This window comes from Camelus dromedarius, chromosome 31 (genome assembly GCF_036321535.1).
Source record: "Camelus dromedarius isolate mCamDro1 chromosome 31, mCamDro1.pat, whole genome shotgun sequence".
Taxonomy (NCBI): domain Eukaryota; kingdom Metazoa; phylum Chordata; class Mammalia; order Artiodactyla; family Camelidae; genus Camelus; species Camelus dromedarius.
Genome location: NC_087466.1, coordinates 10,255,640 through 10,266,893, shown reverse-complemented (window position 1 = coordinate 10,266,893; position 11,254 = coordinate 10,255,640). Strand labels below are relative to the sequence as shown.

At 55.2% G+C, this 11,254-nt stretch overlaps 1 protein-coding gene across 2 annotated transcripts; it reads left to right on the top strand.

The window, feature by feature from the left end:
• The first annotated feature begins 104 nt into the window (after positions 1-104).
• MMAB (metabolism of cobalamin associated B) lies at positions 105-10,701 on the top strand. Of its 2 annotated transcripts, none has more exons than XM_010999158.3 (9): positions 105-262; positions 1,502-1,563; positions 3,311-3,404; positions 6,047-6,104; positions 6,588-6,660; positions 6,901-6,998; positions 7,346-7,410; positions 8,362-8,421; positions 10,277-10,701. In XM_010999158.3, exons 1-9 carry the CDS (start codon positions 147-149, stop codon positions 10,374-10,376), a joined length of 726 nt encoding a protein of 241 aa, XP_010997460.1. In that variant the 5' UTR covers positions 105-146; the 3' UTR covers positions 10,377-10,701. The 2 variants fall into 2 exon arrangements, with proteins under 2 accessions (XP_010997460.1, XP_064337216.1); XM_064481146.1 differs by having other exon boundaries at positions 6,901-7,002.
• Positions 10,702-11,254: the final 553 nt, after the last annotated feature.

Below are 11,254 nucleotides of genomic sequence, written 5' to 3'. Positions count from 1 at the left end.
TCTCTGGAAGTGCCCCGCCCTGGGGCGAGAGCCACGGACCAATGGAAGATGGCGGCTGAGCTGTGGCGCGGTCGGCGGTAGGTGGAGTCATCCCGCGACCTGGACGGGAGCCTGGCGGAGTCAGCTCTCGAACAGAGGCCTGGCGCATGGCTGCCTGGGGCCCGGGAGGTCGCCTTGGCCTGCGTGGGTGCCTCGGCGCCCGCAGGCTACTATGTCCCCGTTTCCAGAGCCGTGGCCCCCAGGGCGTGGGAGACGGGGACAGGTGAGTGCCTGGCTGGGAGGGAGTTCAGATACCTGCCGTAAATTGTGTTGTCGTCGCCACGGTTACGTCACACCACTGGGAGGGCGCCGCAGCAATTGCCAGGTGACGTCTTCTTTTAGTCCTGACGTCACCATGGCAACGTGGGCACCCTCGAAGCGGGAGACCAAGATTTCTTGGCTTAAGACAAGTCCAAACGAAGCCCAGCATCAATCAGGACAGGGCATATCCCATGTGGGCCAGGAGGACCATCTTGCCCGGCCTCACAATCAGGAGGGGCCTCAATTCAGACTTTGACCTGTCTCCAAACCAGTGTATACTTTTCGATGCGGAGATACACCAACACGAAGAGATATACCAACACGAAGAGATACACCAACGCGATCTAAAGATGGCTGTCATCATATAACTTGAAACCTGCACCCCATTCCTGGATCTCAGAACCTAATTTAACAATGGATTAATGTATTTCATAGCTCCAGTAATTTAACCTGGAATAACCTCTTAATGTCACATTTTAATGTTGAAGTCTGCATTAAAGGTGTTATGTTGCTACTTGAAAATGCCAGTTTTCGAACCCTGTTTTGGCAATTCTTCATTTTGGAGTATATTTGAAGCCTCATGGTGTGGAAGTGGTCCTGGGTACTCTACCCCAACTTGTACCCTCTCTTCCACTAAGAGGCTCTGACTTGCTGGAGTAGAGGGTCAGAGTTTGGGTAGAGCAGCGGTAACAATTTGGGGTGTGGAGTAAGATAGTCTTGGGCAAGAACCCCAGCCCTACTAATTCTTCCCTGGGTGCTCTAGGAAGGCGAATCTCATCCTGTGAGCTACAGATGCCTCCATGGTAAAATGAAGGTCATAGATAATGGCTCCCTTTAGGGCTTGGGAGAGATTCCAGGGATAATTCCAGGAGATAATGCCAGTAATTCACATAGCACAGTGCAGGGACTATGGGGAGTGATCAGTACATTGTTTCAGCCAATGTTTATTGAGCATCTGTGTTGAGCAATGCACTATGTTAGCTACTGTGCAGCTGTCGATGTGGGAAGACACAGAGCTTGCCCACAAAGTGCTGAAAACTACGAGGGAGGGAGGGGAAAGATATAAGCAGAAGAGATCGCAGCAGAGAGTGGTAAATGCTGCCTTTGAGGGTTCGGGTAGCAAGCTGTGACCCACTAAAGGCGGTGACCCACTGTTTGCACCATCCCTACTCACCACCTCTTGATGTCTATTTCTTCTTAGGCCACAGCCTTCCTCGAAGACACCCAAGATCCCCAAGATTTACACTAAAACAGGAGACAAAGGTATGGTGGGGACAGGTGAAAAATGCAAAGAAAGACAGGCTCCCAAAATAGCAGTTTCCACCGTAAAGTTCTCTCCAATTCTTTGCAGACATTAAAAACTATGTGACAGATCAAAATGTGATGTGAAGTGAAAGATGGCCAAGATATATTAAGTGATAAAAGCACATTGCAAAACAATCCAAATAATTGGAGTCCACTGGATCAAAGTGTGTGTGTGTATTTATATGTGTCCAGATATGCATAGAACATTGTGAAAGGTTACACCTTGAACTATTTATTACCCAGGAGAGAGATTGAATTGTGGGAGAGGGGAATGAACAGGCAGGTTTTCATTGTTTCCTGCACCCACTTTTATCCTATGCTGTTGTTTTTTTGTAATGAGCATATATTAACTTCGATAATTTAAAAAATACCAGAATGCGATGTTGTATAGGAAAAGATGCAGAAGAATGTATCATTTTCTAAAGTGTAAAACCAGGCAGATCATTAGTATATATTGCTTTGGGGGTACATTTATGTAGTAAAAAGGTTAAAAACATGCCTAGGATGTAGTTAATGCCATTGTACACTTGAAAATGGTTAAAAGAGTAAATTTTTATGTTTATGTATATGTTACCATGATAAAAAAAAAGAAAAGATGGAAAGGCATGACAAACAGAAGGCAGGGACGATGCCCTCCAGCCAAAGACTCCAAGGACAGTCTAGTCAAATAAAAAAGGGCCAAGGTGGGGAGGGTATAGCTCAGTGGTAGAGCACACCCCTAGTGTGCACAAGGTCATGGGTTCGATCCCCGGTATATCAGTTAAATAAAAAATAAAATAATAAATAAATAAACCTAATTAACACCCCCCCCCCCAAAGGGTCAGTTAACTCATTACAACTAGGGAGATGGCACACGATCAGATCTATCCGATTGGGCTGGTATTAGGTGATTTAGGGAGAATTTGGGGAAGTGGGGCTTTGCTCTGGATCGGATGCTGTCACAAAGCAGGGCTGATGGTCATTGGGGATCTTAATAGTTTTTATCTAGAAGGTGCAAGGGACAAAGAGGTCTAGGGCTGTCATTGATCAAGCAGCAGCAGTCACATTAGCTGGGAAAGGGGGACGCTTGGTCACCTTTTTTAGTTTGGACCATGTTCTGTGCTCAGGCATGATCATGGAGTGGTCTTGTTTAGGTCTTAATCCATCCCAGTCATAAAGTGGCCCATCACAAGAGAAGCCCACAGCCTACCTGTGAGTGCCGGGCCAGTGCCTGGCGGCATCAGAGCCAGTCTAATGGTGCTGGGCCAGCTCTGGGCTGTCAGAGCAGGTTTTCTCTTCCTCGGTGATTGGGAGAGCAAGGTGGGAAATGTGACCTAGGTAAAGATACAGAGGACTTGGATTTTATGTGAAATATCATTATAGTGTGCATACAACATGTACATGTTTTATTTCTCTAGCAGGATGGTTAGTCCATGATTTTTAGGTTTCAAATGAAAGCATATCAGGAAAGAAGAGGACAGTGGTTACCCCTGGGAGATAGTAACTGAAACAGGGTACACGGGGGCTTCTAGAGTGACGCTTATATTCTGTTTCTTGATTGAGGTGCTGATCACAAAGGTGTATTTCAGTTACTAACAATTCATCAACTTGTCCACTTATGATTTGAATACTTTTCTGTGTTTGTTATACCTCGAGTGGAAAATTTTTTAAAAGAGCACATCAGGGAAAAAAATCTTTAATTTCAGTGGCAAAACATTTTCCACAGGGTTTTCTAGCACCTTCACTGGAGAAAGGAGACCGAAAGATGACCAGGTGTTTGAAGCCGTGGGCACTACAGATGAATTAAGTTCAGCCATCGGGTAAGGGGGACGGGATTGGCCTTGAGGTCGGGTCTGAGTGGACGTGATTGATACGCGGCTCTCCAGAGCGCCGGCCAGTCCTGGAGGCTGCCAGCCCTTGACAAACCCGCCTCGTCCTGGGGGCGCAGGGGCAGCTGGTCAGCTCCGCAAGGCTGCAGGGCTGCAGACGCCCTTCCCGTCTGCCTCCGTGCCGGCTTCGGCCCCTCACCCCTCTGTCCCTGTTCCCTCGCTGTCCTCGTGAGTATGTGCATGCCTTTGAGGTGCACGTGTTAAGTGAGAGGTGAGTTGAGCACAGTATCCAGTGCATCAGACGTGATTCCTTTCATGAATCTTGTTTTCTGAATAATCATATACATGGCCAGAGCTTAGAAGGTGGGCTCGGGAATTAGGATCGGCCAGGCCATGCTGGGGTAACAAACAATCCCCAGATCTCATGGCTTACACCACCAAAGGCTGTTTCATCCTCTTGTGGGTCGGGTGTTTCTGCTCCATGTGGCCTTCACTCTGGGACTTGGGCTGGCCGGACAGCCTCTGTCTGGAACGGAATTGGGGCAGAGGGAAGGGAGATCATAATCACGCCCACACTGGCCCTTAAAGCTTCCACGATGTGACACATCACATCTGCTCACATTTCACTGGCCAGAGCCAGGCACGTGGACACATCGGACAGCAGCAGGGGTGGGGCGGGCAGCAAATATTTGAGAACAAAGTACAGTTCACTGTGCTATGCAAGCTGTTGACAGTGTGAGCTGCAGTGACTGGTTCCGAGCTCTGATGTGACCTTGTGGGTGAAGGTCGTGGGAATCAGACACATCTGGGTTCAAATTCTCTCCCACAGCTGACTGGCTGTGTGACTTCACGCAAATCACCTAGGCTCTCTGAGCCTTAGTTGCCTGTTCTGTCAAATGATCATAGTAATAGTATCCATCTCATTGGCTTCTGGTGGGGATTAAATGAGATAATTCCATGTTTTACCCTTAGGACAGTGCCTAGCACCAGTAATAATAATGCTAGATATTGTTATTATTAATTATTAAAACTTACCTGTCCATGGCTGCCATTTCTCAGTGATGGGCCTAAGGGAGATTTGCAGGACAGACGGTGGAAGGTGTAGGTCGTCTGCCAGCAGAGTGGAGAAGGCAGACGCTTGGTGTGTGTGGGAAGGGTGTGGAGCCGGGGAGGCAGACACAGGATGAAGTGGGCAGAGGGGCAGGAAGGTGGGATCCAGCATTGGCTGTTTAGAATGAGCAAGTCAGCCAGCCATCATCTCTCAGATGACGTGGGGCAGGAGGCTGGCAAAAGCTCAGTTGTGGATTCTCCCGCTGTCAGATGTTGATGGAGCATCTCTGAGCCCTCCCCCGCCCCCAGTCCCCCACTGCTGAGCAGGGAGCCTCAGCCCACGGCCTGGGGGCGGGGTGCCGAGGGCGGAGCAGACAGATGCTCTAGGGGCAGCTACCTGTGATGGGAGCTGGGCTGCAGTGAGCACAGAGGGGCACACGCTGGCCTATGTCCACGAATCCCTCATGTGTGCCAGGCCTCCACCCCTGTCCCAGCCCACAGACCCCCTCCCTGCCATCCAGAGGGGAAGACAAACACTAGACAGCTTCCATGTGTGTTTGTTTAGTTCTGACTATAAGATGGGCTAGAAGATGCGCTGTACTTCTTTGTTGGCCCCGTCAAAGCCATTCTCCTGTGCCTGGGAGGCTGGCCTTCATCCCCTGGTGATGGTTTCACCCTGATTCCCTTGTCTCTTGCCTCTGGCCCAGCCCACGGGAGGCACCAGCAGGAGATCAGATGGGAGTGAGAGGTGGGGGATACGTGTTACCCCGGCCCCAGCTGCATGTGGCTCTGGCGGGATCTGGGCTCTCTGCCGGCTCTGTCCCAGCTGTCAGGCTCCTGGCGGTGGCCCCTGCCCAGCATCCAGCTTTCTCCAGGATCGGTAGTGCCTTTCCCCCTCCTCCCCAACCCCCACAGGCTCCTGCTTCTGCTCATCTTTGCCACCCATCCTTAGTTCCCACAACCCTCCCCACTGTTATGGCCCTTTTCCTCTGGGAACCCTATGAACACACCACTGTCTGTTCCCTACCAGGACCCTGACTGAGACTGAAGGGGCTGCAGGGTTTTGAGGGAGGCCAGAGCCAGGGTCCTGGCCTGCATCAGGGGCACTTCACTTTTCCTGCCTGACCTGGCCCTACCAGGGAACTCCTAATCAGCCTTCAGAGTCCCGCCTCCAGCATCGCCTCCTCCAGGAAGCCCTTCCTGAACCCTGACCAAGGCCAAGTTTCCCAGGACTCTGGCCCTTTCCTTCAGAGCACTGACCTCAGTTTGCAGCGTCACTTTGAGCCATGTGGTATCCAATTCATGTCTCCCACTCCTGCTGGCCAGGGCCTGTGTCACTTCGGTTCGGACTGAATCGCCTGGACCTGGCCAGAGTGGCACTGAAAGAGGAGCTGTTGACTGGATGAGCAGTGAGGAAACAAATACCCCTCACCATGGGGAGGGCTGTGATGTTCTGACTGTCGGCAGGAAAATGACACTCTTCCTATGACAGTTCAGTTAGCTAGCCCGCCTGTCACCTGAGCATGCGTGGCTTTACAGCAAGACGGGGCCTGCAGCAAATTCTTTTTCCTTTTTCCTCATAGGTTTGCTATGGAATTAATCATGGAAAAGGGCCACCCATTTGCTGAAGAGCTTCAGAAAGTGAGTAACATTGTCTCACCCCAAGCTGGGATTTTTCACCCCCAAGGCCTGGTGGCTGTAACTGGATTTGCCATCTGACCTTTACTTCCTCCCTGTGTCACCTGGGACTAGTCCCTCTCCCTCTTTGAGCCTCGGTTTCTTCATCTGTAAAATGGGGACGTACAGACATCACCCTCCTTTGCAGGCGAGCGGTGAGGCTTGTACTCGGGGAGGGAGATGTAAAGTGCAGTGGTATCAACCCGGGGCTATTCTTGCCCTGTGCATCACCCAGATGTCCCCAAGGGAGCCAGGTCCCCTCTCAACAGGGCAGGCTGTGCTGCAGGTTCAGGCAGTTTGCTCATTAGCCTCTAATGCCAGCTCCTTAGAGGTCTGACAGCCCCACCTGCCTGGCCGGGGCGTCGGTGCCCCCCGCACATGGACTCACGTGACCCCGCTTGGCCCGCGGGACTAGGTCTTCATCTGCGCCTTCTGTTCCTTCCCCAGATCCAGTGCTCCCTGCAGGACGTCGGCTCTGCCCTGGCGACACCGCGCTCCTCGGCCAGGGAAGCTCACTTAAGTAATTCTCTCCCAGAACCTGCCGTGTGTGCTCAGCGGGCCCAGCGGGGGCCTCAGCCCGAGGGCAGGGGTTGGGGGGACTGTCTCCTGAGTGTCGGGGGTCCTCTGTCACCGGGCCTGCAGAACCTGCGAGGGAAGGGCCCTCTGATCCAGTGGAATGGTGTGCGGGGCACCTGGGTGGAAGGGACAGGGGGCGGGTCCCTCATGTTCCTGGGGCAGCAGCCTGCTCTTGGCTCCGCAGAACTCGCCGCGTTTGAGGAGGGGCCCATCCTGGAGCTGGAGCGATGGATCGACAGATACTCCAGCCAGCTGCCCCCTCTCACGGCTTTCATCCTGCCCGTAGGTACCGGACCACCTCAACCTGGGGGTGGCTGCAGGCCAAGTGTATTGACCAAGGCACACAGGCACTGATTCAGTCCGTCTCTAACTCTCAGCAGTGACAGAAGCTGGCCCCCAGCCCCCAGGTCCCCTCCACACCCTCACCAGTCCCTCCCCAGCCCTACCCACTTTGGAGGGGGGATACCTGTGGGTGCGTCCCGGCAGGGCCCCCTGGAGGTGGAACAGTGCCCGCTGGGGGCGGGGCCTGTGTAGCATCCTTCCATCCATCTGCCCGAGGAGCTCCCTGTCTGCAGTGGGCACACCCGCCCACCCCTCTGCTCCAGCCAACACCCGCTTTCTCCTTTCAGTCGGGAGGCAAGTGCAGCTCCGCCCTGCACCTCTGTCGGGCTGTGTGCCGCCGAGCCGAGAGACGGTAAGGGGGCCAGGGCTGGGGACCTGGTCAGAGCCGGGCAGGCCTGGCAGGGTCGGCTCCAGGCACTCCAGCCGCTCACCCACACACCTCCTGGCGCCCTCCCCATGCCGGATGGACGCCAGGCCAGACCTAGTCCCTGTCCTCAGAGCCCTACGTTGAGCAGGGGAGACAGTGATCCCTGACCAGGCAGATGACAGGTGATGTAACTGCACATCCGGATCAGAGCCGGTGGAGAAACAAGCAGCTTCTGCGAACAGGGCGGGGGAGGCCCAGAGGGTCTGGATGATTATTTGTAATGATAATAACACTCGCGTGGTGGGAAGCTCAGAAGCATGTTCAGTGCAGACTCCTGTCCCCTGTGTCCCAGCTCCCCATTCCTGGGAGGGGCTCTCAGCCGAGCAGAATCAATGAAAGAGCTCCAAACCTCCAAGCGGTGATGAGGGCCGTTACAGAGGGTGCTCAGTGCCAGGGTGGCCCAGCCTGGGGGGGGGGCGGTGGACAGTGCCCAGGGCGAGGGGGCAGCAAGGACAGAGGGGACAGTCTGTGTTGAAAGCACAGAAAGGGTCCAGAGTTGGGGTGGGGCATGATGAGGCCAGAGGCTGAGCGAGGCCAGGCCAGGCAGGGCCTCGTGTGCCCTCAGGGCTCCGCCTTTTCCTGGAAGCCACTGATGGGTTTTGAGCCATGGGGTGATGTGCTGGCTGCCAGGTGGAGAAGGGCCCAGAGGGACCCCCGTGGTCGTGGGGAGCCTAGGTGGAAGCTGCCAGCTCTCCAGCCACTTGCAGCCCCAGTCCCCAAACTCAGAATCAGGGAGAGGAGGGACCCCTAAAAGATCCTGTAAGGCCGTGCAGTCAGGTGGCAGTGGGGTGGGAAAATGCTGGCTTGGGACATAGCCCGGGGCCCACAGCGTGTTGAGCCCAGAACATAGTGTGATGCTGTGTCTCCTCCTTCCAGTGTCGTGCCTCTTGTCCAGACAGGTGAGACGGATGCAAATGTGGCCAAGTTCTTAAACAGGTACTCAGATAAGACTTTCTCTCTGAAAAAGTGGGCACATCGTGGGAGGTAACAACAGAACAGGCCTCATTCTCTCGTTCATTTGCCTCGTATCCACTGAGTGTCTGCTGTGTGCTAGGGGCCGTGCTGGGCAAGGGGATGCAGCTGAGGAAACAGTGGGGACCGTCCCTTTCCCTAGTAAGGGGAAGAACTTGTCAGGACAGGCTACTGTAAAAACCAGCAAAGAAAAACATAAGAACAGAAGGCCGGCGGGTGCGGTAGCAGGGGTCCACTTGGAGGTACCGTGGTGGTGACTGACCAGGGAGCCCCGGCAGGAGTAAGACCCTTTTTGATTCCCCTGCACGCAAGGCCCCGGGCCAGGGTGAACCGAAGGAGGCAGCCAGGCACAGCCAGCGCGGGCCCATCGGCGCAGGACCCAGGGAGCCAGGCCGGCCCAGGGAGGGCTCCTGCTGCCCCGCAGTTGGCCTGCTCCACCGGGTCCTGCTCCAGCCCTGGTTTGTGCAACCCCAGCGTGGGCCAGGCCAGGGCTCAGGGGCGAGGTGAGAGCTGAGGGACCCCAGAAGCTGACCTGAGGGTCCAGAAAGTGACCTCCCGGCCAGGGTCTACCCCTTACTCTGGCTTCTCCTCCCTCTGGGACATGGTGTGGCCTTTGATGGGTCCTGACCAGCTGCTTTCCTCCTCGGAGGGGAGTGGGCCCAAGGGGAGGGGGGGACCCTTCCATTCATGTCACAGCAGTGGCCCCACATAGTTTGTGTTGGCTGAGCTAGTTCACTCCCTCAGCAAGGAAGGCGTCACCCAGCAGATGAGAAACTAGCACATGACCACCTGGGGTGGGAGAGGGGGGACACTCAGAGCAGTGTCCTCCCCTCCCCCTCTCCCCTCCCCCACAGTGAGACAGCAGACATCGGGAGGAAGGGGGACCTGGTACCAGGAGGGGCATGGGTCAGGGTAGGTTCCAGCAGGACCTGGCGTGGAGCTGGCCTCAGAGGGAAACGAGCGCAGGACAGCTGAGAGGCGGCAACTCGGTGGACTTGTTGCCAGCTCCCTAGGGGCAGGCTCCCTCCCTCTCTGGTTTCTCTCCATGCCCACCCCTGCCCCGAGGCCCCGTCACCAGTGGGTCAGAGAAAGAAGGGAGAGAGGCACCAGAGTCTAGCCCGCTAGAACATTCCAGGCCGGTGCTGCTCAACTGGGATATCTGGCAATGCCTAGAAACAGCTGGGTAAGGACGCCACTGGCATCGAGTGGGTGGAGGCCAGGGGTGATGCCCAGTGTCCTGCAATGCACACTACAGCCCCTTCCCGCCACAAGGAGTTACCCAGCCACAGGGGATGATCCCGAATGCCAGAGGTGGTGAGGCTGAGAAGCCTGCGCCCAGCCCCCTCTCCTCAAAGTGGGGTCCTCAGACCAGCAGTGCCAGCATCACCTGGGTGCGGTGTAGACCCGCTGAATCCCAGGCCTGGCCCAGCCCGTCCTCTTGAATGAGAACTGCACAGCTCCAGGATGCCGGGGGACTCGTGTGCACGCCCCATTTTGGGAGCCGCCAGTCCTGGTCACTGGAAGGTGCAGAAACCAGCGAGTGGCCCAGAGTCGCCAGCCCTGTGAGGTCAGGCAGGGTAGCAGCCTGGTCCTGCAGGAACCGCCCCAGCCCTGGCACCAGTCAGGCGCTGGGCTCTCCCAGAAGCCGGCCTCGCACGCCATCTATTAAGCCCAGGTTGGATGAGCATCCACCGTCCCGCCCAATGCTCCTGGGGGCGCGGGACTGATGTGTCCTCCTTGAAGGCTCATAGAGGAACGACCTAGTTAGCACTGATGTCTCGGCTCACATCACTGTGTTTGCCTCTCCCTGCCCCTCCAGACTCAGCGACTATCTCTTCACGTTAGCCAGATACGCTGCCATGAAGGAGGGGATTCCAGAAACAATATACAAGAAAAATGACCCGTCGGACCAAGCCTGACGCACTTGGAAATCACGGGAAAAAGGAGCTTTGCAGGCTCCTCCGTGGTGACGCTGGTGAAGAGGAGAGTTGCCCTCCGTGTCCTGATTCCTGAAGACCAAACCCAGCGGGGCTGGAGGCTGGTCCTCCATCCACACTTGGCTTCCTTTCGGAGCCTCGCCACTTCCCTCAGGAGCTGTGGCTGAGGGAGGTCCTGCTCTCGCTCCCCTGGGCTCTCCTCGGGCTTCCAGGAAGTGGGGAGGAATTCAGTGTTGCAGGAAAGAAAGATAAAGTGATTGCTTCAGTGAGGAGCCACACAGAAAAAAGAATAAAAGTGGAAAAGCTGTGCGTGTGCATGTGTGTGCGTGTGTGTGTATGTGTATGTATGTGTGTTGGAGGGAGAGAGGGGAGGTCCTTCCACTGCTAGCTCATTGTGTGAGGATTTGGAACAGTACCAGAGGCCCTCGGAAATGTAATTGTGATTTACCTGTGCCAAAGGGGCTTTAACTGTCACATTTATAAAGGGGAAGGCAGACAGGATTGGGAAGTTTAGTCACCTCTGAGCCACCCATCTTCATGAGGGGAGGACAGCTGCAGATTGACAGGCAAGGCCTCGGAAACACTTGGCCTGAAGTGTGTACACGGTGGGGGTGCAGCCTGGAGAACCCTCCCTCAAGGGGACTCTTCCTCTATCAAGGAGCAGAGACCCGGTGAGAGGGGCATTGCCGCTTTAAGGAGGGCATGCCCTGCCCAGCGGGGTGGGGTCCAGGGTCTGAGGTGGACCGTGTTCAGCTTGAGGCGCTGAGATCTTCTGCTTCCAGGGACACTGACCCAGGCCAGAGTGACTTCTCTGATGCTGCACTTGACTGGTTTATGCCTCTGAGATCCAGGCCACCGCT